We start from the raw sequence: 25,909 nt of genomic DNA, 5'->3' as shown, positions 1-25,909 counted from the left end.
ACACTCACTCTCTATCCTCTGACAGACGTTGGGGAGCAAGTGTTGCGTGGTGATGTGCATGGCCAACCACACCTCTCCCTCTCCTGTGGGACCACCGCAGTGAACCTCTCTCAACCTTTCGTTCTTTATTTGAACTTTTATTCCAACTTTTCGTTCTTTCTTTTTCCCTGCTGCTCGGAGTGTGTCAGTTCAGCCAAAGGTAAAGAGCGTCCCACAATGGACGAAGAAGGTCAAGAGTTGCAGTAGCGAGGCGGCTGGCCAGTACTGGCATTACCAACCGCAGAATTATATCTCCGGTTCATAGTCTACATCACTTAAAGTGGTGGCCTGCTCGTTCCTCTATTCCGAGGGGCTGAGCGGTTCCCTACCAACCCCAAAAACAAACATTCTACACCACCATCAGGACTGCAACATGTTCGACGTAATCAAGCCATGTTGGTTAAATACCGCGGCACGCACAAGCGTAACGCAAATCACTATGTTCTGTTGCAGCGGCCTAGCACATGGTGTTTGGGTGGTGACCACAGGACCTTTGAGCTCACTGGAACTGGGCGGGCTGCATGGTGACGAAGGGGAAGTGGAACCGCAGCGGCTGGCCGACGTGCGAGTAGGCGTCCCACTGGCTGGTCCAAGCAAATACGGGCTGCTCCTGGTAGGTGGGTCCGTTGATGGCCTCGAACTTCATCTGCTTCACTCGGGCGTAGGATGTGGCCTGGCCATACACAAGAAATCAAGTCATGAGCGGCACACGACGCGACGCAACGCACACGACACGACATGCAACGCAACACACACGGCACATACGGAACGCTGAGGAGAGTGGGTGGCGTCGGTGTACCTTGGTGTCGTAGCCGCCTTCGGGCGAAGGATTGGACTTCTCCAGATCGAAACGAGCGGCAATCGAATAGCCTGTGTGGTTGGCCAAGATGCGTCAGCGCGACCGAACATGCGACACGCACACGATGTGCCGCACCGGGGTGGCCCTGGGAATAGGGATCGTTCTGCCAGTCATTGTAGCGGAGGATGGACTTGAACGCCTCAAAGTCCGTGACGTTGCCTTGATCCCTGTGACCGGTCGGACATAAACATATCAAGCCGTTTGTTGATGATGTGAGTGTCCGATAAGTTACCCACAGTTCGGACATAAAATAGGGTAGGAAGCGACCACCTTCTGAAGATGTTGGCGCGGCAGCAGTGCTGGTAGCTGGCCATGACCGGCTGCTTCTGGGCCATCTCCACGTAGCCCGCGGCCTCGTACACGCGCGGGTAAAAGGGGACATTGTAGGACGGCCAGTAGCCCTCCGCGAGAATGCTCGTCTGGTCGTCCCTGCGTATCATAAAAAAGAGTAAATAAAATAAATATGGTTGGCCAAGGGTATGAGAAGCATACCATTGGATGTAGCCGGGGATCTGTTCGAGGATGGTGAGCGTGTAGGGGTTCAGCTGCACGCCCTGCTCGAAGCGCTTGGTGTCTGCACAGTCGCGTGCGTGAGTTGTTGGTGCAATGCGATTTACCTATAAACGACGTACCGAGAACCATCCACTGGTTGTTGTACGTCCCGCTCTGGTACCTCGAGTAGGTGCTGGCCCACTGCGGACCGGAACTGGCCTGCAATAAGAGGGAGAGAGGTGGTGAGCCATGCTACCCAGCCTCGCAAGGCCTTAAGGTCAACGGGACTAGGTACCATTCTGTTGGCCAGCATGGTGCGCTGCCAACTGAGCAGCACCTGCGTGTTGTCCCGCACGATGGTGTAGAGGCTCTCGTTGAAGACCGAGAGCGAGGTCTCGATCACCACCAATTCCCTGGCGTGTGTCGTGTCACAATCAGACTGAGTCATTGGCTCACTTGCACACACGGCTCTCAAGATCGTGGCTAAGCGCACTTGTCGGTGATGTAGAAATCGTCAAGGGACACGAGGAAGCCCGGGTACGAAGAGAAGATGACGCTCTTGGACTGGGTGGAGGGGTTGGACAGCGGCAGGGTGTAGGACTTGGCGATCCGGAGCATCGACTCGTACGAGAACCAGGCCGTGTGACCTACACACACACACACACACACACACACACACACACACAACACACACACAACACACACACACACACACACACAACAAGACGAGTGAGCTCTCGCATGTGTGTGGGAATGGGGTGAACGGAATGCGGTGCGCACCGGCGAAGATGTCCGAGAGATCTCCGGTGACCTTGATCAGCGCCGAGCAATGGGTGTTGTACACCCAGTTGCGCAATTGATCTTCACTCATCATATTGCGAGGAGGGCGGCCAGGGAGGGCCTGCGCAGGCACCACATTTGGCGATTGGCTAAACACACATGGTCGCGAGAAGAGCAAAGAAACCTTTAAGTAATCACAGATTACAACGAAGTACCTCGTCACGGAAGGCGGTGGTGAGGTCCAGTAGATCACCAACGCCACTGAGAATCGAAAAAGCAAGAGAGTCCAGTTTCTGTTGGTGTGTGGGTGTGTGGGTGGTGTGTAGAGTGTGTGATGTGCAGTGCGTGCGTGGCACGAGAGTCAGCACACATTTAAGGACGAGGGGGAAAGAGTGGAGAGACCTCGGCAACCGGGGCGAAATCGTTGTAGCCCTTGACAAGGCCATCGAACTGGGCCAGGACGTTGGCCACTTGGCCCCAGTAGGGGTCCGCGGCCCTCTTCTCCGCCGCGTTGTCCCGCACCCACTTGTCCTGGACGGATCAGGTCATACGTTCGTACCGATCACGCCGACGAGTGTGGAATGTGAGATCAGAATCGCTGTGAGAAGAAGCGGTCCATGAAGAGGGCCACCACGAACCTGCGCCTTGAGCCAGGCCTGCAGCGAGGCCGGGATGGTCGTTGCGTTGTGCCAGAACACGGAGTGGATGTTGGTGTACTGCTGGTAGATGCGCTTCTGCGTCATCGCGCCCTCCAGATAACCTTTTTCGTTTGTGCAGAAATTAGAAAATAAATAAATAAATAAATATAAAATAGGTGGGCAGCGCACCTGCGGCGAACATCTGGGTTTCATCTTCGTGGAGAGGGTTGCCCTCGATGCTCAACTTGCCCCAGCCTAGTGAAAGATCATTGAGAAGATGATGAGTTGACATTCTACGATTGATGAAATCGGATCTTGAAGATGCATGATGTCTTCGCACCATCCTTTTCGATGTGATCGTGGTACTCGCCGACGGCAGCGCCGTGACGGAGATCGACGCGACCGGGAAGCAGGTAGATGTGCTTGGTGGCCGGGTCGTAGTAAACAGTCGCCGTGCCCTCCAAACTATGCGCGCTCCACGCGGCAAAGGCGAGCAGCACGACCAGCCCGCCCACCAACAAGCCGACACTCTTCATCTTCACCAGAGGCAGAACACAAGCAAAGGCAGTGGCCCTACAGACCTAAATTGGTTGAGCCGCAGCCAACCACAAGAAGGCTGCAGTAAAGTGTACAAATAAAAATGGGGACTGATTCACCAGATGTTGAGGCTGCTTTCGTCATCGCCATTGTCATCGTCATCGCCATCGGCGGTGGCGGCAGCACTGGTCGGTGGTGGAGCTTGAGCCTCGGGCGCACTCGTTCGGTCAGCAAGGAGCTTTCGTGTCACTGGATGGACGCTGGCGGCCAACTGGTCCAGCGGCCGACGCCCGCGTGCGTCCCACACCGAGGCCTCCGCGCCCGCATCTGGTCCGGCAGCGCACACAGAGCGAAGCGATTGTGAGTTGGTCGGCAGGCGAGCCCCAAAACAAACGGGACGTGCGTGATGCGTACCGAGAAGAGCGCGGATGGTGGCGCTGTGACCACGCTTGGCCGCTATGTGCAGTGGCGTGCGCTGGCTTTTGTTTCGCGCATCGGTGTGAGCTCCATGCTTTACTAGTGTGTGGATCAGCTGAAACGCACAGCGCGCCACGACACGACACGACCAACGACACGGAGGAGGGGAAATGGTTAAGAGCGATGAGAAAGGGGATGGCGATGGGCAGGTACCTGGTGATTGTTGGCTTCAGCCGCTTTGTGGAGGGGCGTAGCGTCGTGGGTGTCCAGGGCGTTCACGTTGGCGCCCGCGGAAATCCACAGCTCCACCTGTGAGTGCAGAGCGGAGGTGAGAAGCAAGCAGCCACTTAGGGTGATGGTGGGTAATGGGTGTTTTTTCCTAACGCACCACCTCGACAGTACCACCAGCGACGCCACAATACTGTACCAGGCAGCTCTCCGGTACTCGCGCCCCCTCGCCAATCAGCCAGCGCGCAGCTGTCAACCATAAGCGTGCCCGTAAGCGTCACGCGCAAGCTAGGCCAGTGATGTGAAGCTCACCTTCCAATCGACCACAGCGGGCGAGGCAAGAGAGGGGCGTGTCGCCCGAGGGGCGCACTTTGTTCACATCAGCGCCATACTGCGTCCATCCCGAGAGTCGTCAGTCATAATAAAGTGCAGTGGGAACTGAATTGGTCTTACTTGAATGAAAAGCTTGGCCAGCTTGAAGTCGTTGTGGAGGCAAGCGGTGATGAGGGCATCCCGGCCCTGCTTGCAGACCTGGTGGGTGACCGCATGTCTGTTTCGCTCTGGTTCGAGCACCATTTCCACTAGATCCTGTGTTGAACACCCGCCAACACACACACACACACACACACTGCACGCTTCAGCTACGAGGCTGAGGCTAGTTAGTGACTCGAAGAAGCCACGAACCTCCTTGCCGTGTGCGTTGCCCTGGGCGCACCAGATCAACAGAAGACCACGATTGGTGTCTCCATAGTACCGCAACAGAGTGCGCACTGCCCAAAGCGGTGTGTTAGCTCTGTCGCGTGTGTAGCGTGCATCATGTGTCGTGTGTCGTGCGTACAGATCTCTGCAGAGCCGCTACGAATGGCCTCATGCATGAGGCTGTGCTGGTGACCGTCGCCCCACTGCAGATCCACACCGTGGCTGAAGGCCCGCCACACCAGCGCAAAGCCGCCACGCGCCTCGCACATGGTGACCAGTCGCGCGAACACATCGGCACGATTCCAGCGCGTGGCGGCGAAGAAGCAGGACGCCCAGCAGTCGATGTCGCTGTTGCGATCGAGGGGGTCTCTGATGGCGCCCATCAATCCGAAACGCACGGCGCAATCCTCCCAACCGGGCGCTCCCCTCGACATTCCCCGCAGCGCCCGGTGCGCAGCCCAGAAGAACTCGTGCCAGCCCGCTGGGTCCTACAACTTTTTAGTAACGTATAATAAAAATACACAATAAATATAAAATAATAAAAAAATCAAAAATAAATAGAAATGATAGAAAGGAGTACCTGATGTGAGTTAAGCTGTGTTTCGGTCGTTGGGGGCTGGCTGTGGGGAGGCGCCCAGAGAAGGGGGGACTTGGAGGCGGGCAGTGGGAGCAGGTCGGTGCCCCATTGTTTCCACACCGCAGTGCGCCACTGGGCCTGATCGAGGGCCAGCCGACGCCAGTTGCGACTCACGCCCGCGCAGGCCAGCACGGCCTTGTGGCCCAGCAGAGACGGCGCGCTAGCGCTGTCGTCATGTGCGAAGAGGGCCAGCAGCACGTGGTGCAGCCACACCTCCTCGGGCAACACCTCCAACGGGTCCATCAATATATAAATATATAAATAAATATTTCTCTTAGAAAATAAACAAAAGTGAAACAAGAGGAGTCTTGTCGCATACTTTTGGCAAATGAGGTAGTCTGATCGGCACATGATATAACATATCATTACCCCATTGGCTTGCAAAAAAGAGCCAACAGTTGCGGGTGCACCATTGGCTCGTGACGGAGCTAGCGACACGTATCGGGTCGACGCCATGAACATAAAAAAAGCCGTTGGCCTTTCCTCTTGTCTTTTGTTTTCCCTCACCTTTGTACCATCAACACCACCCATCAACAACTCTCCCCTGATGCGCTCCGCTGTCCCCTTCAGCGCGCTCGTCTTGGCCTTGGCCCTCTGCGCCGTGGTGGCCACAGCCTCCAAAAACAGCTCGCCCGTGCTCGTGGTCCCCACCGAGTCGGGCCTCGTCCAGGGCTTCGTGCAGAACGACCTGGCACGCGCCTTCCTCGGCATCCCGTTCGCCGACCCGCCGCTCGGGGCCAAGCGCTTCGGCGTGGCCACGCCCGCGGCGCCGTGGACTGGCGTCTACAACGCGACGGCCTTCCCCAAGCCCTGCATCCAGTCATCGACCGTCGGCGTGGAGGACTGCCTCTACCTCAACGTGTTCACCCCCAAGAACGCCAAGGCCGGAGATAAGCTGCCGGTCATGGTGTGGATCCACGGCGGTCGCTACTGGGCCGGCCAGACCGACCAGTACCAGGGCCAGTGGCTCGCCGGCAATGGCAACGTTGTCCTCGTCACCATCCAGGTATGCACCCACACCACCTCGCTTCATTTTTAACATATTCAAGTGATTAAATTCGTAATTCTCCGGTGTCAATTTTTTTAGTATTTGTTCTAATATGGTACCGGCGTGTGACCCGTCGGACATATAATTTTTAGTATCGCCTCAACACGTTGGGCTTCTTCGCCACCCCGGAGCTCGTGGATGCCGGCAGCATCAACGTGGGCTTCCAGGACCAGATCCTCGCCGTCGAGTGGGTCCGCAACAACATCGCCAACTTCGGCGGCGACCGCAAGGAGATCACCCTCTTCGGCGAGAGCGCCGGCGGCAACGCGGCCATGCTCCACACGATGGTGCACAAGTACACCAACCCCGGCGCCTACCTCGAGTACGCCGAGAACGTGATCCTGCACTCGACCTGGCAGTGGGTGATGCCCACGCTGGCCCAGCAGCTGTCGGCTTCGATCAAGTTCGCCGCCAGCAAGGGCTGCAACCAGACCGCGAGCGCCGACATGCTGGCCTGCATGCGCGCCCTGCCCGTGAAGAACGTGACCTCGGGCTACGTCAACTACTTCCAGCCGTCGGTCGACGGCATCTTCCTGACGGACCAGCCCTACAACTTGGTCAAGCGCGGCGAGTACAACACCGACGTCAACGTCATCATCGGCTATACGGCCGACGAGGGCAACTACCTGGCCCTCTCGCGCAACAGCTACAAGCCCCCGAGCGCCAACCTGACCGAGGCCGACTACATCCGCGTCGTCAAGACCAACAGCCTGCGGTTCTGGCTGACAGACGAGCAGATCGACAACGTGTTCGGTTGGTACGCCGCCCACACCGCGGCCGTCGGCTACTGGTATGGCGAGGCGCAGTTGTTGGGGGATTTCTACGTTAACTGCGGACAACCTGGCCGCGCCCTACTTCGCCAAGCACGGCCCGACCTACGCCTTCCTGTGGAACTACACGAGCCCCAACTACCCCGACAGTTCCTCCAGGCCGCCCACGGCAACGAGCTGCCCTACGTGTTCAACGCCACCGTCTACACGCCCTACGCGTTCGCGCCGTCCGACTACGCGCTGGCGTCGCGCATGATCGCCGCCTGGTCGCGCATCGCCGACAAGGGCAAGCCCGACTCGAGCGAGTGGCCCAAGTACAAGAAGAACAGGCCCGTCGCTTCCTCTGGGAGCAGACCGACGCCGACCTCAACCCGCCCACGCGAACCGTGCCCTTCCTCCAGTCCAACTTCTGCGCCAACTGGGAGCCCATCTTCTCCACCAACTCGGTCGTCCAGCCCTAAGTGTGAGTAGGCGCCCCAAACCAAATTAAACAATAATAAAAAATAATAGACTCTTATTATCTTTTTTAGGTAGACCTTGAATCGTCACCACCCCGCCGGCGCCGACAGTGCCTCCCCGCGCTGTGCACCACCAGCGCGGCGGTCGCCATCCGCAGGGTCGACGCAAGGACCCGGGATTTGGCTATCCGCCTCGCCTCGCACCACCGGCAGCAACCTTCAGCTCCTTCTTGGCGGCTGGCGCTGGTGCTGGCGCTCAACGCGTGTCGCGTGTCGCGCTCGTCCAACGAGGACGAAGCTGACGCAGAGGATGATGGAGTCACGGGTGGCGTGCGATCACACGGAGCGAGTCCGAGGCTGGGCCTGTGTACGCACTCCGCGCGTGATCTCCACGTGGAGCTTGCCGGTCGTGCTCGAACTCTTCCGCGTCACCCCCTCCCGCTTCACTTTCGCTTTGTTGCTGCTGCTGCTGTTGTTCGTCGCTTTCGCTGGACACCGTGTCGGGCTTGGGACCCGAACTCGTGTCCCCTGCTCCCTTCCTTCGTTTCTTCGACGTGCGACGCCTGGTCGTTCCCCGGGGACTGTTCTTGCCGCCCCCGGCCTGGAGCCTCGCCCTCGTCGTTGCTGTCAGTTCCCAGCGGAGCGGGACTCGTGGCTCTGCCCACCACCGTTGACGTGGTGAGCGAGTCGATCTAACATGAATAGCATGAAAGAAGAGAGAGTTTTGCTTCTTCTTGCTGCCCCTGTCAGTTATTCAAAACTCCGTTAGGTTTCTCTGGCCAAACGGCGTGAGCCCACCATTGGCTGAACTGGTAGTTTCGAATGACCAAAAGAGGGCCTCGACAGCCAAGCGTGCAAGCAAGAGTAGATTTATTGTTGTCTTTAGATTGTTAGGTTCGACTCGGTCGGAGATGGGAGACGCCGGAAGGTTGGCACCGGGGGGCACGGTTCTCGATGATGGCTGCTCTCAACCGCACGAGAAGATCAGTCGTCGTCGTCTTCGAGTGTCGCGTCGCTGTCGGCCTCCGTTTTCTCCTCCTCTCCTCTCCGAAAATCGAATTAACAATAATAAAATAATAAATAAATAGATAATGGTACACGATCGTCGTTGGGAATGTACAAATCGTCGATGCGTCCTCTCTGCTCGTTCGTCAAGTTTAAAAAAATAAGAAATAAGAAAGTTTCTGTCATCCTTCCTCGTCGTTCGTTCCTCCTCGTTCTTTCATCGTCGATCTCCTCCTCCGCACTCTCCTTCTCGTCATCGATGGCGCACTGCGTCGCGGGGCTCGGGCTTCGCCGAAGTCCAGAGTCCTGCTCCGCCGCGGGTCGCCGAAGGAAAAGAGAGAGATGGAAAGAGATGAAGTCGCTCGATGAATTCCGAATTCTACTTGAGGAAGGGATGGCTCGGGTAGGGCGCGTGCGCCCTCCTCGCGGCCGCCGCCGGTGGGTGGGTCGAGGGTCCGGCAGGTCCGGCCGAAGATTGGGCAGTGCCCATCCTCGCCTTCATCGTGTGCCAGTAGTTGGTAAGGATGAATCCCTCGAGCATCTTGGGCGGGAAAGAAGAGTAGTGGTGGAAGTGTAAAGAGAGAGAGGGAAAGTGCGGCTGGAGTGTGTGGCGCGGAGGTCGATGGATGCAAGAGTAATAGAAGAAAGGCCGTTGTCTCCACCTTTTTATTGACACTTCAGGTCGCTCGCTGACGACGGCGGACATGACGGCATCGCGGAAGCCAGGAAGCGGGAAGGCCGTCATCATCTGCTCCGTGGGGCTCTTGGGCCATGCCTTCAGTTCCAGAAATAACCGGGAATGTTCATTGTCGGCCAATGCGCGGCGGTTGGGATCTGGGCCGGCCCAAGACCTCACCGTCGTGCTGGGCTGGAGCCCAACCGCGGAAGCCGGCAATATCCGGACATCGGGGGTCGACAGTGTACCGTTGGTGGTGTGCCGGGAAAAAGCGAGGATTGACCACGGCCTTTGCGTGTTCTGTGGCTGTTGGGCTGGGCGATGGCGCGAACTTTCGAGAAGAAAGGCGCGCTCTCGTTCCAAGTATGTCACGTCCTTCAAGGGAGCAAAGGGCGCGTGCCTGAAAACTCTCTGCGCGAGGGCTGACCAGTGGGTGGTCACGTGCCGCACATTTCTGTGGGCCTTTCTGCAGTTGGTCAGGACCACAACCCACGACTTCCGCCGAACGCAACGCACACAGCCGCCCAACGATTTGCCTCTCTTCTTTCAGTTGGTGCTCGGCGGCTCGCCAAGCTGGAGTCAAACGTGTGGGGTCGGTGCTCCGTGCCTCTGCTGGCCGTGCAGAGCCACACAAGTGTACCCAACAGCATAAGCGCACAGAGGATACGAAACAGACGCAGACTTAGGCACCCACAACTGCAACAAAGATGAGCACACAGATACCCGGAGTACCCCCGCAGGAACAGAAGAGCCTGCCTTCGGACACGCCCGGGAAGGGCAAGACGACGATGGTGCGCACACGGTCATCCCCGGCCTGCTCTTGCTTTGTGTCCACTGTGCAAGTGCCAGTGTTTGACACGCCCACAACAGCACAAGATCATGGAGGTGGGAACGGGCATGATGCAGAGCTTCGCGCCCGTCAAGCAGATTGACATGCACCTCTCGGGCTTCGCCTTCTACAATGGCCAGCTGGATCGGCAGGTACCTGATGTAAACGCACCATGTTTTGAAGGTGCGCAGCTAACACGTTGTGTGTCGTGTATCGTGTGTTGTGTGTGTCATGTTTGAAGGTTGAGTTGCACCACTACTGCAGCCGAGTCAACGACGAGGTCACGCAGTGCGCGGTCTATGAGAGCGACAAGTCCGACGCCCGCCTCCTTGGCGTTGAGTACGTGATCAGCGAGCGCCTGTTCAGGTCGCTCCCGGAGGAGGAGCAGATCTACTGGCACAGCCACGCCACTGACATCAAGAGTGGTACACACATGTCACTTTTTCTTGCTCTGCGCTTTGGTGCGATGTGTGTTCACGACCCGTTTGTTGGCTGCAGCAAGCTTCATCGCTCCCGGTTTGCCTGAGACCATGCAGCGGCCGCTTGCACAGGAGCTGGCAAACACCTACGGCAAGACCTTCTTGATGTGGCAGGTGGACAGGGGCGACGTCCTCCCTCTCGGACCTCCTCAGTTGATGATGGTGCGTCCACTCTACGCTTGTTCGTGCTCACGTGTTCAACATTGATGCCCACTGCACGCCTATTTCTGGACCCGCAGGTCTGCACGCGCACAGAGCAGTGGAAGCCGGAGCTGTTTGCCCACAGGGACCAGAGGCTCGGCGTTGACTCTGAGAAGATTCGTGAGGCGAGGAAGGACCTCGATGCCCATCCCGTGCAAGGCCTGGCCGACCACTGGACCACGCGTCCGCCCCTCCAGTGCTGCGTCACCCCGGTCAACAAGTGATCCCACGCCAAAAGCCTGCAAGCAGCTGCGGCCTACGGCCTTTCTTCTTTGTCGGACGATAGACGGGGATAGAAACGCCGTTTCGGCGGCCAACCGCACAACTGAAGAGCACTTTTAACTTGTCTGATTTATGAGTGGTGGAAATGGCCGAATTCTCGGAAAGTTAATTGATTATGGTTGGATGATGGCGAAATTCGCTGTGAACAGCCGTTGAGTCGGGACGTTAGGCTCTGGGCAAAATGTTCGGCCTCCGCGTTTGCTGGCGCTTGCGACCTCCACAACTTCTTTGCCTTCTCGTCGTCCCTTCAAGAGAATCACAACACAATGCGCCGCGCTACCGTTATCGCTACCAAGTCCGCCGCCAGCCCCGCTGCCGTCGCCGTTCAGGCCCGCGCCCTGGCCCAGAGCCAGCGCCTCTACGCCACCGCGGTTCGTGTGCCCATTCATTTCATTCCACATTTTGATCTTCTTCCGGATCAACGCTCCATCTTCGCGTCTACTCCTGTCCTTCTATGCGATACGAAGTGCACGACCAGTAAGAGATCTTGTGCCTTTGTTCTGACCGGCTCCAATCGCGTTTGCCTACGCAATTAACAGAGCTTGAAGGACAAGTTCAGCGAGATCGTCCCCAAGGAGCAGGCTCGCGTCAAGAAGCTCAAGACCGAGCATGGCGATCTTCCTCTCGGTCAGGTCACGCTCAGCATGGTAAGCGCAGCTGCCCGACAAGACGATCTGGCTACTTGATTCGATTTTAACGATTTCTCCCTTCTGTCAGGCCTACGGAGGTATGCGCGGCATCAAGGGTCTCGTCACTGAGACCTCCCTTCTTGACCCTGAGGAGGTATGCCCCTTTCTTAGTTCAATCGCTCAACATTTGGCAAGATTTTCTTGATCGTTGAATTTTAGCGGTTTGCTTAATTTTCGAACGCATTTCCTTTCCCATCTTGAAGGGTATCCGCTTCAGGGGCTACTCGATCCCCGAGTGCCAGGCCAAGCTGCCCAAGGCCAAGGACGGCAAGCAGCCGCTCCCCGAGGCCCTCTTGTGGCTCCTCCTCACCAGCGAGATCCCGACCGAGGAGCAGACGCAGAACCTCGTCCACGAGATCAGCGAGCGCTCGAAGAAGTTCCCCGCTCACGTCTCGCACATCCTCAAGAACCTGCCCACCACCATGCACCCCATGACCCAGTTCACCATCGGTGTCAACGCCCTCCAGACCGAGAGCCAGTTCGCCAAGGCTTACCTCGAGGGCGTCAACAAGGCCAAGTACTGGGAGTACGCCTACGAGGACATGCTCAACCTCATCTCCTTCCTGCCCAGGACCGCCGCTGAGATCTACCGCAACGTCTACCACGGCGGCAAGCTCATCCCCTCCGACCCCAAGCTCGACATGGGTGCTGACTACGCTCACCAGCTCGGCTTCGAGAACAAGGAGTTCGTCGACCTCATGCGCCTCTACCTCGTCCTCCACTCGGACCACGAGGGCGGCAACGTCTCTGCCCACACCACCCACCTCGTCGGCAGCGCCCTCTCCGACCCCTACCTCTCCTTCTCCGCCGGCCTCAACGGTCTCGCCGGTCCCCTCCACGGTCTTGCCAACCAGGAGGTCCTCAGGTTCATCCTCAAGCTGAGGGAGAAGTTCGGCGGCCGCGAGGTCACCGACGAGGAGCTCAAGAAGGCCCTCTGGGATCTCCTCAACTCTGGCCAGGTACTTACTGCTGCTTGCACATTCTTTCTACTCCACTCTCGCACGCGCAATCATCACCACGTCCTAACGCGTTGCTGTCGTTGTTGTTGTGTAGGTCATCCCTGGCTTCGGTCACGCTGTGCTCAGGAAGACCGATCCTCGCTTCACCGCTCAGGCCGAGTTCGCCTCTGAGTACCTGCCCAACGATCCCCTCGTCAAGCTCGTCAAGCAGCTCTACGCCGTCGTGCCCCCCGTGCTCACTGAGCAGGGCAAGACCAAGAACCCGTGGCCCAACGTGGACGCTCACAGGTTCGTTTGCCGCTTCTAACCTTCGCTGCAGCCTCCTTCACTTTGCCTCTGTCTGGTTGTCTTTGTCATGCTCACGCCGCTTTGTCTTCATCAACGCCAACAGCGGTGTGCTCCTCCAGTACTACGGCCTGAAGGAGGAGAACTACTACACCGTCCTCTTCGGCGTGTCGCGCGCCCTCGGCGTTCTGCCCAGCTTGGTGCTCGACCGCGCCCTCGGTCTCCCCATCGAGAGGCCCAAGTCCGTCACCACCGAGTGGCTCGAGAAGGAGGCCAAGAAGCACGCCGCCGCCGCCCCCAAGCACTAAGCCCTGCGCGTGCACGCTACGCCTCTCGTCAACTACCGTCATCACCAACCCCCACTGCGCCACCGACACTCATGTACCACACGGCAAAAACAGTTTTGTTCGTTGCATCTTTCTTCTCTTGCGTAGCGCCAGAAGGGGCGCGGGAAACAACATAACAAAAAACTGAGCGGAGTGGGATTTGAACCCACGCATCCGGAGATAACAGTGCCTAAAACTGCCGCCTTAGACCACTCGGCCATCCGCCCCTGGGTGGCAAAAACTGCTTCCCCAACTCGTTGTGGCGAAAATCACCCTTTTGTTGCACTGGCTGCGAGAGGCTCAAATAGGACAACTACACCAGGTTCGACACTCTCCCTCTCTCAACCACAATGCAGTCCTTCACTTGGTGAGGGAAGGTAGCCTGTTGGCATTGGCCACCTCCGCCGCTACCATCTACAAGATCACGACCAACATGTTGTTGTTCGCCGCCACGTTCGATGCCGGTGATCAGTTCGGTGCCGTGACTGTGTGCGACCGCTGACCTCCTCAAGATCAACCTCGCCAGCCGCACCACGGCAGCCCCACCGTAGTCGACCTCACCACCACAGTGAAGGGTGGCTTTTCCCTCGCGCCTGGACTCCTTTGTGTGTGTGAGTGTGCGGTGGTGCGCGTGCGGCCATGCATTTTAAATGTCGCAGTTGGCGTGGCGATGAGAGCCACCGACAACACCACCGCTTCGTTCGCACTGTCCGAGGCCAGGGCTAGTTTGACCGGCATCCCCTGCCCCAGGCGGCCTGGTTCGCCGGCGGCGTACAGGGCGACTTCACCTCCCCAACACCATCGAAGTCATCACGGTCGACGCCAACTGCGCTATTCAGACTGAACACACCGCGCACACCCTGTCGAAAGGCCTTCGCCGCGGGCGCCTGCAGCCAGGTCATCATCGCTGGCGGCATTACCCAGTTCAACATCGACTCCGAGAACAAGAATGCCACCGCCACCTTGACCGACCGTGTTGACATCTTTGACGTGGCCACCGGCAAGCGCACCACCTCCAAGCTGCCTAGCGGCGCCCGCGGCTACATCACCGCCGTGGCGACCAAGGATTTTGTGTTCTTCGCTGCGGGCCTGAAGAAGGCGGCCTACACAATCAACGTCGACATCATCTATCAGGACACCTCCAACGCGGTCGACGTCTACCACGTGAAGTCGGGCGAGTGGCGCAAGCTCACACTTGCCGGCGGAGCGAGCATGTGGGCCACGGGCGCGACCCGGCTCGATCTACGAGGGCGCCGAGCGCAGCTACACCGACCAGCTTGACGTTCTCTCGGCCACCGCCGTCGAGAGTTCGGCCTCTTCCGCGTCGCGCTTCGCTCTTCTGTCCTTCGTCGCTTCGTTCTGTGCCTAAACTGGCGCTGCTGGTATGCAAGGAATACGAGTGCAATAAAGGAAAAACAAAATAAGGAAAAACAAAACGTGTAAAAAGAACAAAAAGATGCACAAGCAGCAGCCACTGGTTGTCGCCACCGGCTCGACCTGCATTGGTGCGGCATCGTTCACACGACAGACGGCAATGCGCAGTGTGATGTGTTATCATTCCTTTTTTCCTGTTTTTTGCCCCCCCCCCCAAGCCCTTCTACAGTCAGCACTAATCTGTCTCTGGTTCTGCGCCCACCCTTGTGGGCCACAAGACTATCTCGCACATGTGGCCTCGTTTCCCGAGCCCGACGCCAAGATGCGCACCACCAAACTCTTCACCTCACCAGGCGGTACAACCCCCCCCCGCATTGGGCTCCTTTCCTCTCTTGAGTGCGCTGACTGCGTATGCCGTGCGTGTCGTGCTGTGGCGTGTGTGTGTGTGTGTGTGTGTGTGTGTGTGTGTAGGAAATGCGCTGCAGGGACTGGTGTGCTTGAGTCGGCTGGGCGTGGCGGGCCGGCTCATCACTAAGCTGGGCAACGACGAGATCGGCCGGCAGATCCTCGAGACTCTCCGCAGGGAGCGCGCCATCGACACCTCGCGCGTCTCCATCAGCCCCGTACCGCCCGCCCGCGCCCGCCCGCCCACCTCTGTCGGGCAATCGTTGTGTGGCCAACCAACTGACTGGTCTGTGTTGGGCGGCGGCGGCGGCGGGTGCAGGGCAACTCGCCGTTCAGTTACATCATCGTCGACGAGGTGACTCACACACGCACGATCCTCCACACGCCCGCCGAGCTGCTCGCGCCCAACGAGATCGAATCCTCCTTCCTCGACGGCGGTACTCTGCTTCCGCCCCTCCGTTCACACGCGGCTTGCGACTCACGACAGCACACGACGACATATAACTCATGGTGACAACAACACGACACACGATGACACGCGACACGACACGACACGTACACAGCATCGATATTGCTGAACGATGGGCGACAAACGCACGCAGGCATCCGCCTGACGGAAATGGCCATCGAGGTACGCACCTGCGCGACTGCGGCCTCTGACCGTTCACCCACTCACTCAAACGCCGCGGTGTGTCTCTCTAGCGCGGCATCCCCGTGCTCACGGACTTTGATGAGGAGCTAGACCAGGCCGAGAAGATGATCACCCTCACCGATTACCTCGTCCTTAACAGCGACCACCTCCTCAAAAGGTCTTTGCTCCGTGTGTGTGTCGTGTGTGTCGTGTGTGTCGAGTGTCCTGAATGTGATCGATGCAGAACCGCTGAGACGGATCTGCTGGCGGCGATGGCGAGCCTCCTGCGAGCTCTGCCGCGCGTGCGGTTCGTGATCGCCACGCTTGGCAGCCAGGGCAGCCTCCTCATGCGGCGGCCGCATGCCCACGCCCCCAACGACGACGCCGACGCGGAGGCCACTACCAGACCCGAAAGCGACGAGGAGGAGGGCAAGGGCGAGGTCCGCAACATGGACGAGCTGCTCACGCGCGTGCCCAAGTACGAGGACGTCGAGGTCAAGTGGCAGCGCATGTGGGCCTTTGGCAACGCCGCGGCCGACGGCGATGGCGACGGCGAGCTGGCGAGCGCGACGGAGGAGGAGCAGCGCGAGGCCGACTGCGCGCTGGGTCTGCTGGTGCACACTTTCTGCTATCGGCCTGCTCGCGACACCGACCACCACGCCCAGGTGCACTACTGCCCGGCCTACCCCCTCAATCCGGCCAGCATCGTCGATACCACAGGCGCGGGCGACGTGTTCGTGGGCGGCGTGTGCTACGGGCTGGTGCGCGGGCTGAGCCTGCCGCAGCTCCTGGCTCTGGCCTCGCTGGTGGCCGCGCGCAAGTGCCTCGGGTCGGGCCTCAACGGCATCTCCGACCGAGGCTCGCTTCCCGCCCTGCTCCTCCGCACGCCGCGCGCTCACGACTGAGTGGGCGACACACGACTCATGCGTGTCGTGTCGTGCGTCATTGTGTTTATGGTCTGACAACGAAATCCATGCCAAGCGTGTGGCTAGTGGAACGTACGCCCGCCGCTGGTCGCGCGCTTGGCCAGCAGAAGCTCGGCGAACTCCTTCCGACACTGGCCCAGCTGCAGCACCCGCAGCAGCCACACGGACAGCGAACTGTGGGGCACCACGGCGTCCATGATGCCGGGGCCAAAGTGTTCGAGGAACAGTTGGACCATGTCGGGCAGCTGGCGCTCGCAGGCCATGACGAAGGGCGGCACCGTCACAACGTACTGTTGCCATCGCCGAGTCAGCGCCAACCATAATCGTAGAAGAACGAAGAGCGAAAGAGAGAAGAGCGAAAGAGGAGAGGATTATGTTTGGCTGCTCTGCACCCGTTGGTCGGCGGAACGGACGGGCTCGTTGGCGGCTCCGAGTTCAAGCAGCAGGCGCGCGGTCGCAAGCTTGTCGTGCTGCACCGCCCAGTGCAGTGGTGTTAGGCCGGTAATTCTGTGACTATGATTGATGTCTACGCCCACACGCCACCACACGCGGCACAGCATGGCACGACATACGACAGATGTGAGCTAGCAAGCCGGGTTGGCTGGTGTGCGTTGTGTCGTGTGTGCACCAGCGCCTTTGGCGACCAGGAATTGAATCATGGCCTCGCGATTCTCTTCCACGGCCGGCAGCAGCGGCGTGTTGCCGAACCGGTCGGGCGCGTTGAGGTACTTCGCGTCGCTCTCATCTTTGCCGTCGCTACTGTCAGCATCAGCTCCGTGGTCAGCGCTCTCATCGTCGCGGTGTAAGGTGGTGCCCTTTCCCTGGCGCGCCAGGTCGAGAAGCACCTGCACGATCTGTGCTTTTCTCCACACATTAAAACAAACCAGGGCTCGAAGTGCGACGAGGGAGTTCGCGCACCTGGGTATGACCGGCGGCCGCGGCCTGATGCATAACGGGGAGCGTTTTCTTGCGCCTGGCCTTGCGCTTGGCCTTCGGTGCGCCGCCGCCACCTCCATCGCCGCCCGTAAGTTGCGCGAGCTCCTCGCTGCTCGCTCCGTGCCTCAACAACACCTGCCGCCGCACGACACACGCGACACCAACGACATTCGACAGAAAAAATCAGGCAACGGTAAGTTGAGGTTTGTGGTTGCACGGACCTCGACGAGGTCGAGCTGGCCGGTCTGCACGGCGGCGCCGATCGGCGTCACGCCCGACGAGTTGCGCTGGTGCACGTTGAAGCCGGCCTCGGCGAGCACCTGCACCGTGGCTGTGCTCCCGCTGGCCACCGCCAGGTGCAGCGGGTACAGGCCCGAGCCGGCGTAGTCGAAAGTCTCTGCGCTCCGGAACTGGTATCTGTCTTCCGCTAGCACACGCGCACACAGTCGGTGGAGGCCGCACGCGCACGCCACTCTGCACCGAACAACAAAGAGCGAAGAAGAACTAAGATGAGATGAAGACATGACGGCGAGGGATGGGTGCGCACTTAAGGAGTTCGAGGGCGCGGGCTTCGGGTGTGAGGTCGGCGCGGTTGACCGTTTGGTGCGCACGCCTGGCCGCCTTCACGCACCGGCTCCGCCATGACCCTGCACCCCCAACTGGCTTCAGCTGAAGCAATAAAAAATAAGCAATAATAATAAGAAAGAACGAACCGCGGGCGGCGGTGGTGGGGCGGGAGGGGCCTTGGCCGAGGTGGGCGCGGAAGACGGTGCGCCACGTGTGGTCGTCATGGCGGAGGGCGTCGGCCCAGGCCCGCTGCACGGCCTCCACGCGCACCAGGTCGGCCGGCTCAAGGAAGCCCACGATATGGAGGAACAGCTCCAGTGCCAGGTCGCCCACGCCCGCCACCACCACCTTGCCGCCCTCCTCCTCCATCGCTTCTTGAAGCTTAATGAACTGAAGAAACCTCAAATAAGTGAATCATGTGAGTGCCTCAAGGAAGAGCTTGCTCTTGTTGGTCACGGGTTTTTTTCCCAAGATATCTTTGACGAACTCCAGGTCCGTCAGGCTGGGAGACCAGGGAACCATCATATCAAGCTGGCCAATGATGGCTTCCTGTACAACATTCTTGCGCAAGACCATGGCAATGGTGGAGGTGGGGCACAGGCCGCTAAAATAAAAGACGTAAAAATAAATAAATAATAAAAATATATAACCCCAAGGGGACAGAAGATCGTAAATTACTGGAGATGGAGGTGGTTCCTTCTCCCTCACCGACGGTGTTGGAAGACCCACCACTGGTCCCCCAAGCGGAGGCGAAAGTAGCGAACATCGATGAAGTAGTGGACATATGGGACGACTGCCACCTTTACGAACACAGGCTGCTCACCTACCGCAGCTCCCTTCCGCGACACGCCCTCACCCCCCTCGCTGACCAGCAATCTCAAGAAGATGACGAAAATCGAGAAGTTGCAGAGGCATCGAAGATCGATCCAACGTCATCCACGTCTGCTACTGGAGGCGACGACCACCAAGAGCTGCAGCCGGCTCGGGAGGACGTGGGGGAGCTGCTGACGATAGAACTGTACCAGCACCAGACCTCCTTCCGAGCACTCAACACCGTTGGGCTCACCGTGTGGAAGAGTGTGCGCACTCCGTCTGCCTGCACACATGCGTGCGTGTGCGGCCTTAGCGTACCGCGACTGACCGATCGTGTGTCGTGTGTGTCGTGTCGTATGTGCCATGTGTTCTCGTTGATTACGTCACATCACAACAGAGCGTGGCGCTGGCGCGGTTTCTGGAGGAGCTGTGGCGGCAGGAGGGACCCTCCTTCCTGGTGGGGAAGCGCGTCATCGAACTAGGATCTGGTTGCGGCTTGACGGGCATCCTTGCCACTCTTCTCGGTATACGACACACTAGAACTTGAGCGACACGACACACACGACGCACACGACACACACGACACACACGACGCATACGATACTACAGGCACCACCTCGGTTGTGCATGCTCACTCACTGGTACGCCACGCACAGGTGGGCACACGACGTTCACGGACATGGAGAGCGTGTTGCTGTGGACCAATAGGAACGTGGAGCACAACCTGGACCCCTTCAAACACACCTACAGGCTCAAGGAGCTGCACTGGTGCGTCGATCGCGCATTATGACCCCTCTTTTCTTCCACTTTTCATTCTCAACTCGGCATGGCTGGGACGCGCAGGGGCAGAACGGAGCTGGCCGCCTTTCAGCCGGGATTCGACATCGTCCTCGGCGCCGACCTCATCTACTCGCCTAAGGTATGATTAGCCTGTTGCTTGTGCGGTGATGTGTGTTTTTGTTTGTGTGCGTGTGCGTGTGCGTGTGCGTGTGCGTGTGCGGCATCGGACGTTAATATGATTGCCCTGGACGCCAGGTGGTGATGGCACTTCTCAACACGCTCCACGGAGTGTCGCGACCCGACAGTCGAGTGCTGGTGGCCTTTGAGAACCACAACCCCACCGCTACCAAGTTGTTCCTCGCTCACCTTCCTCGATACTTCGACACTGTCCTGGTAACCAGTCCTCCCAGCTGCCAACATATTTTATTGGCTGACACACAATCGCACACACAACACACGCACACGCACCACACGACCGCACACGACACGGGTGCGTTCATAGCTGCGACAATTTCATAAGTTGCGGTTGTTTGAGCTGAAGCGAAAAGACGACATTGAGTCGGTGGAAGGCGATGCCTTCCAGAACTTCCTCCACGACTACAGCGACGACACCGACAGCGACTACGACAGCGACTGAGGCAACTCCTCGTTGCGCGCTAGATGCCACACCTCGCCCCCTTGTACGGCCACAACATTCCACTCGCCCTTTTGCATTCCACTTGCCTAATATAGGTCATTAACTTTCCTTTTTCGCTTTGGGTGTAGAAAGGAAATGGAAAAGAAACTCCGTTTTTGAGTTGAGCTCCCGAAGTGGCAAGAGGAAGAAGACGCACAGGCGAGGGTCATGAACGGCAGCAGTGAGACAATGAACGCGCACCACCTCAACAACGGCAGCGCCCACTGCGGTGCTCAGAACGCCAGCGGCAGCAGCAACGGCCACAGCGGGGTTGGGGGCCACCCCACAAAGAAGATTGTGGTGCTGGTGGCGGGGGCGGCGGGGTTTATCGGCTCGCACATGGCGCGGCGGCTCAAGCACGACCCGGCCGGGCGGTTCACCGTAGTCGGTGCCGACGTACGCACCAACGACTACATGCAGCCCGACGAGTTCTGTGACGTCTTCCACCAGGTCGACTTGCGGAGTACGTCCCTCCTGTTTTGTGTATTGTATGTGTGCGTTGTGGTGCCGACAGTACTGTGTGTCGTGTGTGTCGTGTGTGTCGTGCTAATCAAGCAAGTGCGTGTGCGCACATTTGGGACAGAGCGGGAGAACTGCCTCGAGGTGACGAAAGGGTGCCATTGGGTGTTCAACTTCGCGGCTGACATGGGCGGGATGGGCTACATCCAGAGCAACCAGGCCTACATCCTCTACAACAACACCATGATCACCTTTAACATGGCCGAGGCCTCACGCCTGAACGGGGTCCAGAGGTAGCCACCACCACCAACAAGGCCACGTCTCAAGTCACCTTGTCACTGGGCCAACACTCACCTCGCGTGCGCATTGCGTCCGTAGATATTTATACACCTCTTCTGCGTGCGTGTACCCGGAGCACAAGCAGGAGACTGAAGACAACCCTGGGCTCAGGTTCGCACAACACACAACACACAACACACAACACACAACACGCAATACGACACACGACACGGACGGAGAATGAACTGACGAGAGTGTGCGGCGATGGCGATGTACGTCAGGGAAGGGGACGCGTGGCCAGCGCGGCCGCAGGACGCGTACGGAATGGAGAAGCTGTACGGTGAGGTGCTATGCAAGCACTACATGGAGGACTACCACATGGAGATGCGCGTTGCCCGCCTACACAACATCTACGGACCCAAGGGCGCATGGAAGGGCGGAAGGTACTCCACACTGCAACCTTTGATTACAGACGACACGACACGCAAGACACGACGCACATGACACACATCGGGTGCGTGCTTACTTTTTGGTGAACGTTGCGCAGGGAGAAGGCACCGGCGGCGTTCTGCCGGAAGGTGATCTGCTCGCGGGACAACTTTGAAATGTGGGGCGATGGCCTGCAGACGCGAAGCTTCTGCTTCATCGACGACTGCGTGGTACGCACGCGATGATGTGAAGCCTTCCTTCGTCAACGCACACTCACCCTTTCTTGTGGTGCGCTTGCGTGTGCGGCGGTGCGTGTGCGGCGGAGCGTAGGAGGGTTTGATGCGGCTGATGCAGTCGGACGTGCGTGAGCCACTGAACATCGGATCGGACGAGATGGTGTCGATGCAGGAGATGGCTCGCATGATCTGCGCCTTCGACAACAAGCCTCTCGGCTTCACCTACACGCCCGGCCCCATGGGCGTCCGGTACCGCACACGCACACAGCGACACACGACACACGCACTACCGCACACGCTCACATAACTTGGCTACAACCGTTGAACACAGAGGGCGGAACAGCAACAACGACCTGATCAGGGAGCGGCTCGGGTGGGCGCCGTCGACGCGGCTGGTCGATGGCCTGCGGGCGACCTACGACTGGGTAAAGGTCCAGGTGGCCCGCGACCAGGCCAACGGGCTCGACGTCCACGGTCCCGACTACTCCTCGAGCCGCGTCGTCGTGCGCGCCGACCGGACGGCTGCCGCCGTACCCGCCGTCGACGACAACAACGTCAACGTCAACGTCGAGACGTCAGCGGAGCTCAAGAAGAAGGACGTGGAGATGTAGAGGCGAAAACAAGAAGAAGGTGAAAGCCTCAAGGCCATGAAAGGTTTCTCTTTGCTAACGAAGCGAAGTCGACTTCAGCAGTGGCGTGTTTGCTTCGTGGACGGGGGAGTCGTCGTGCACCTGGGTCGCGTTCATTTGATCTCGAGGACCTCCATCTCGAACATGAGCGTGGCGTTGGGGCCGATGCCCCAGGCAGGGCTACATGAGTCAACACGCACACGTACTGTGAGTTTCGTTCTGTGGAGAAGAGGGAGGGGGGGGGGAGTGGGGGCGTACAAGCCGGCGGCGCCGTAGGCGTAGTCGCCGGTCATGATGAGACGAGCCACCTCGCCCTTCTTCATCGTGGCGACGCCTTCATCCCAACCTATATGGGCGAGAGATGAAAAATGAGGGACTAATCTACAATGTCACATGTTGGTACACGCACCTCGGATGACCTTGCCAAGGCCAATGGCGAAGGAAAACGGCGTGTTGGTGTCCTTGGTGCTGTGTAGATTGCGTGCCGGTGGATGATCAGAAATGAATCAGGTGCATTGAGGGGGGGGGGTTGTAGTGTACCTCCAGAACTTGCGGGTGGGGTTGGTGAGGTTGCCCGTGCAGTGGACGGTCACCGTCTGGCCCTTCTGGGGCGTAGGGCCACTTCCTTCAGCCAGAACTTCCTTCTCGTAGCCCATGATTAATGATAAACTGTGTGATCCTACAAAGATGGGCCGCTTTTATCTTTTATTGCTTTAGGATTTCTTTTTTTTTCTTGCACTCCAACCTTCATTTTCACACAAGCAATGGAGGAGGCGATGGAGGACTGCAAGGTGGTGGAGGCGGGCGTGGGCGACCTGGCACTGGAGCTGTTCCTCCACATCGTGGGCTTCCTTGAGCCGGCCGACCTGGTGCGCGTGGAGGCCGTGCAGCGGGCCTGGGCCGACGCCCTCCGCCATGACGACCACACGTGGCGCACCGTCTTCCGCGCCCACCTCGGCCAAGGCCCCTCCCGCCCCACCACCGCCGCCCGCGGTTCGTTCTTTCTTATTATTATTGCTTATTATTATTATTATTATTATTGCTTATTATTATTATCATTATGATACAAAATCGACTATTAACACCGGGTGTGGGGTGCAGGGTCATGGCGGAGCCGGTGCGTGAAGGCGGCCAGGCGTGCACACCAGACGGCCAACCGCGCCGACCTCACACCCGAAGCCCGCGCCCTCGAACTCCTCAAGTGCCCACTCCCACACCGCCGGTCTTGCCGTCAAGTGTGACTGACACACTGAGTCGCCTCATCTCGTTGTTCTTCGTTCTTCTTTCGTGCTTCTTTCGTGCTTGCGGTGCAGAGTGGCGTGCGCGTGCGGCCTCCACCGATTGTGTGCGCGCGTGCTGGCCGATGGGTGCCAGTTCCGGAGCGCAGAGACGTTCGACTACGCCGGCTCGGGCCTGTACCCGCTGCACCTGGCGGTGGCCAGCGGGAGCCCGGCCACGGTGCAGGTGCTCGCCGAGGCCGGCTTCAACGTGCACCAGCGCAACTCGTCGGGCGTGACGCCGATCGGCGCCGCCGTGCAGACCGGCCAGCTCGACCTCGTCGAGGTCCGTGCAACCACCAACCTCAACTTGCCGTTTCGATGACAACTAATCAATTTTTTCGTGTGTGTCGTGTGTGTCGTGCGTTTCGTGTATGTCGTGCGGCGGCAGGTGTTGTTGAGGCACGGAGCGAGCAGCGAGGAGCTCTCGCAACTGACGGGTGGCGGCGGTGGTGGCGACGGCAGGGGTGGCGCGCCGAAGGGCAAGGGCAAGGTCAAGCGCAAGAACACCATCCCCATTCTGCACCAGGCCGCCGCCGCCGGTCATACTCGTGTGCGTCACGTTCTCTATTTATTTATTTATTTATTTATTTTCTCTATTTTTTATTCATATATTCTGATTTGAGTGGAGAAAAGCACAGATCGTGCAAGTGCTCCTCGACCTGGCGCGCCAGGGAAAGGGCACCACCTTCCACCGCGACGATGAGGCCGCCGCCAGCGCCGCCAATGCTGAGGGTGGCAGCAAGGACGACAAGGAGGACGGCGACGAGGGCGACGCGAAGTACCTCAACGTGCCTGATCGTTTCGGCAACACGCCGCTCCAGCTGGCCGTGGAAAAGGATCGTGAGGCCATGGTTCGGTTCCTGGTCGCCAAAGGCGCTGGTGCGTTGGTCACACAGGCGACACATTCGCCGCCGAGTGTATCCAGAGTGCTCGCTCACACCTGCGTGTGCGTGTGCGTGTGCGTGTCGCGTTAGATGTCAACCAGGTTCACCGCGTCACCAGACTCGCACCACTGCACTGGGCGGTGAAGCACGACAAGCTTTCGACCGCGCGCCTGCTGCTTGAACTCGGAGCCGCCAACGAGCCCGTCCGCTCCATCGACCAACAGGTTCGGAGCCAAACATCCCATCCTTTCGTTCTTCTTCGTTCTTTTTTTCTTTCTTTCTTTCGCTCTTCGTTCTTTGCAAATCTATTGTTGGCTGAAGCGCGCGGGGGGGGGGACAGTACCTTGTGACGGTGCCGCCGTTCTTCCTGGCCTGCGAGTGCCAGCTGCCCGACATGGTCCAACTGTTCCTCGAACACTTTGGCCCCGGCATCATGGACGCCGTGGTGCCCCACAGTTCGATGACGAGCACGCCGCTGCTGCGAGTTCTGCAGCTGATCCAGTGTCGGAAGGAGTTCGTCGAGTTCCTGCTGGCCAAGGGCGCCAACGTGCGCGCCACCACCGGCGGACCACACCCAAAAGATGCACTCACCTGCCTTCTCCAAGTTCGTATCGACAATTGCGGCGGCGTGTGGCGTGTGGCGTGTGGCGTGTGGCGTGTGGCGTGTGGCGTGTGGCGTGTGGCGTGTGGCGTGTGGCGTGTGGCGTGTGGCGTGTGGCCTTGGCTGTGGTGCTCACAGTGTCTTGAACAGCGCTGCAAACCCTCGGCAGAAATCGTCGCTCTTCTGGAGATGCTGATCGACGCCATTGGCCTGCCCATGGACCATCGTGCCGACCTATTGGAAGTGCGACAACCCACGCCTTATAAACATTAATGCTTATACATATTAGTTTTTCTTATAATTGTATGTATCTAACTTATATATCTTATGCTCTAATGCGCGCGCTCGGTGGAACATAGACAACCGCCAGCTATTCCTTTGCAAAAGAGAACCCGGCCGAAACCGAGGAGCATTTCAAGCACGTGCGCGACATGTTCGATCTGCTGGTGGCCAAAGGCGTGCAGGTGCCCCGCCATGAGAGTACGACGCGCACTCCGTTCGTCCGTCTCCTTTATTGCTGCTCGGTTGATCGTCTCAACGCACGCACACGCACACGCACACGCACACGCACACGCACACGCACACGCACACGCACACGCACGTATCGCAGCGAATATCATGGTAATCGTGGCGCAGCACGGGTCGGTGGACATGGTCCGGTTCTTTCTTGA

The 25,909-nt window shown here is 58.8% G+C and overlaps 11 protein-coding genes and 1 pseudogene across 11 annotated transcripts; 8 read left to right on the top strand and 4 right to left on the bottom strand.

Moving 5' to 3' along the window:
- Positions 1–538: 538 nt before the first annotated feature.
- ACA1_183660 (Phospholipase Blike protein, putative) lies at positions 539–3,344 on the bottom strand (the record flags this gene model as incomplete). The annotated part of the gene is made up of 13 exons (XM_004345924.1): positions 539–712; positions 839–909; positions 974–1,065; positions 1,169–1,327; positions 1,391–1,472; positions 1,531–1,609; positions 1,686–1,803; positions 1,884–2,037; positions 2,171–2,291; positions 2,582–2,701; positions 2,809–2,930; positions 2,998–3,063; positions 3,149–3,344. The coding sequence occupies 13 exons, from the start codon at positions 3,342–3,344 to the stop codon at positions 539–541; spliced, it is 1,554 nt and encodes a 517-aa protein (XP_004345974.1).
- Positions 3,345–3,460: 116 nt separating this feature from the next.
- On the bottom strand, positions 3,461–5,569 carry ACA1_183650 (ankyrin repeat-containing protein; the record flags this gene model as incomplete). Its single annotated transcript, XM_004345923.1, has 7 exons — positions 3,461–3,672; positions 3,760–3,877; positions 3,976–4,071; positions 4,444–4,578; positions 4,675–4,760; positions 4,829–5,177; positions 5,270–5,569. 7 exons carry the CDS (start codon positions 5,567–5,569, stop codon positions 3,461–3,463), a joined length of 1,296 nt encoding a protein of 431 aa, XP_004345973.1.
- Positions 5,570–5,873: 304 nt separating this feature from the next.
- On the top strand, positions 5,874–7,605 carry ACA1_183640 (carboxylesterase superfamily protein; the record flags this gene model as incomplete). Its single annotated transcript, XM_004345922.1, has 3 exons — positions 5,874–6,332; positions 6,467–7,477; positions 7,498–7,605. The coding sequence occupies 3 exons, from the start codon at positions 5,874–5,876 to the stop codon at positions 7,603–7,605; spliced, it is 1,578 nt and encodes a 525-aa protein (XP_004345972.1).
- Positions 7,606–9,990: 2,385 nt separating this feature from the next.
- On the top strand, positions 9,991–11,016 carry ACA1_183630 (DUF1264 domain protein; the record flags this gene model as incomplete). The annotated part of the gene is made up of 5 exons (XM_004345921.1): positions 9,991–10,074; positions 10,154–10,264; positions 10,354–10,537; positions 10,611–10,753; positions 10,831–11,016. The coding sequence occupies 5 exons, from the start codon at positions 9,991–9,993 to the stop codon at positions 11,014–11,016; spliced, it is 708 nt and encodes a 235-aa protein (XP_004345971.1).
- Positions 11,017–11,340: 324 nt separating this feature from the next.
- Positions 11,341–13,315, top strand: ACA1_183620 (citrate synthase, mitochondrial, putative; the record flags this gene model as incomplete). Its single annotated transcript, XM_004345920.1, is given in 6 exon segments — positions 11,341–11,445; positions 11,614–11,721; positions 11,732–11,857; positions 11,967–12,722; positions 12,817–13,010; positions 13,114–13,315. 6 exon segments carry the CDS (start codon positions 11,341–11,343, stop codon positions 13,313–13,315), a joined length of 1,491 nt encoding a protein of 496 aa, XP_004345970.1.
- Positions 13,316–13,766: 451 nt separating this feature from the next.
- Positions 13,767–14,614, top strand: ACA1_183610 (uncharacterized protein; the record flags this gene model as incomplete). Its single annotated transcript, XM_004345919.1, is given in 4 exon segments — positions 13,767–13,809; positions 13,993–14,091; positions 14,111–14,195; positions 14,227–14,614. 4 exon segments carry the CDS (start codon positions 13,767–13,769, stop codon positions 14,612–14,614), a joined length of 615 nt encoding a protein of 204 aa, XP_004345969.1.
- A 175-nt stretch (positions 14,615–14,789) lies between these two features.
- Positions 14,790–16,648, top strand: ACA1_183600 (kinase, pfkB superfamily protein; the record flags this gene model as incomplete). Its single annotated transcript, XM_004345918.1, has 7 exons — positions 14,790–14,838; positions 14,986–15,063; positions 15,179–15,330; positions 15,432–15,549; positions 15,715–15,743; positions 15,815–15,921; positions 15,988–16,648. 7 exons carry the CDS (start codon positions 14,790–14,792, stop codon positions 16,646–16,648), a joined length of 1,194 nt encoding a protein of 397 aa, XP_004345968.1.
- An 83-nt stretch (positions 16,649–16,731) lies between these two features.
- ACA1_183590 (ankyrin 2) lies at positions 16,732–18,541 on the bottom strand (the record flags this gene model as incomplete). The annotated part of the gene is made up of 7 exons (XM_004345917.1): positions 16,732–16,959; positions 17,062–17,195; positions 17,298–17,523; positions 17,588–17,740; positions 17,827–18,022; positions 18,153–18,252; positions 18,319–18,541. 7 exons carry the CDS (start codon positions 18,539–18,541, stop codon positions 16,732–16,734), a joined length of 1,260 nt encoding a protein of 419 aa, XP_004345967.1.
- Positions 18,542–18,855: 314 nt separating this feature from the next.
- ACA1_183580 (uncharacterized protein) lies at positions 18,856–20,402 on the top strand (the record flags this gene model as incomplete). Its single annotated transcript, XM_004345916.1, has 6 exons — positions 18,856–19,251; positions 19,383–19,509; positions 19,642–19,753; positions 19,829–19,904; positions 20,021–20,158; positions 20,307–20,402. 6 exons carry the CDS (start codon positions 18,856–18,858, stop codon positions 20,400–20,402), a joined length of 945 nt encoding a protein of 314 aa, XP_004345966.1.
- A 228-nt stretch (positions 20,403–20,630) lies between these two features.
- On the top strand, positions 20,631–22,455 carry ACA1_183570 (GDPD-mannose-3',5'-epimerase; the record flags this gene model as incomplete). The annotated part of the gene is made up of 7 exons (XM_004345915.1): positions 20,631–20,904; positions 21,025–21,193; positions 21,279–21,350; positions 21,461–21,622; positions 21,727–21,838; positions 21,963–22,093; positions 22,176–22,455. The coding sequence occupies 7 exons, from the start codon at positions 20,631–20,633 to the stop codon at positions 22,453–22,455; spliced, it is 1,200 nt and encodes a 399-aa protein (XP_004345965.1).
- A 131-nt stretch (positions 22,456–22,586) lies between these two features.
- Positions 22,587–23,129, bottom strand: ACA1_183560 (Peptidylprolyl isomerase FKBP12, putative; the record flags this gene model as incomplete). The annotated part of the gene is made up of 4 exons (XM_004345914.1): positions 22,587–22,653; positions 22,732–22,819; positions 22,883–22,941; positions 23,014–23,129. 4 exons carry the CDS (start codon positions 23,127–23,129, stop codon positions 22,587–22,589), a joined length of 330 nt encoding a protein of 109 aa, XP_004345964.1.
- Positions 23,130–23,237: 108 nt separating this feature from the next.
- The window catches only part of ACA1_183550, a 3,727-nt pseudogene continuing 1,055 nt past the window's right edge, over positions 23,238–25,909 (top strand).

This window comes from Acanthamoeba castellanii (genome assembly GCF_000313135.1).
Source record: "Acanthamoeba castellanii str. Neff unplaced genomic scaffold scf7180000084745, whole genome shotgun sequence".
Classification (NCBI taxonomy): domain Eukaryota; phylum Discosea; order Longamoebia; family Acanthamoebidae; genus Acanthamoeba; species Acanthamoeba castellanii.
Note: the sequence above shows the minus strand (reverse complement) of the source record. Positions and strands in the feature narration are given on the sequence as shown.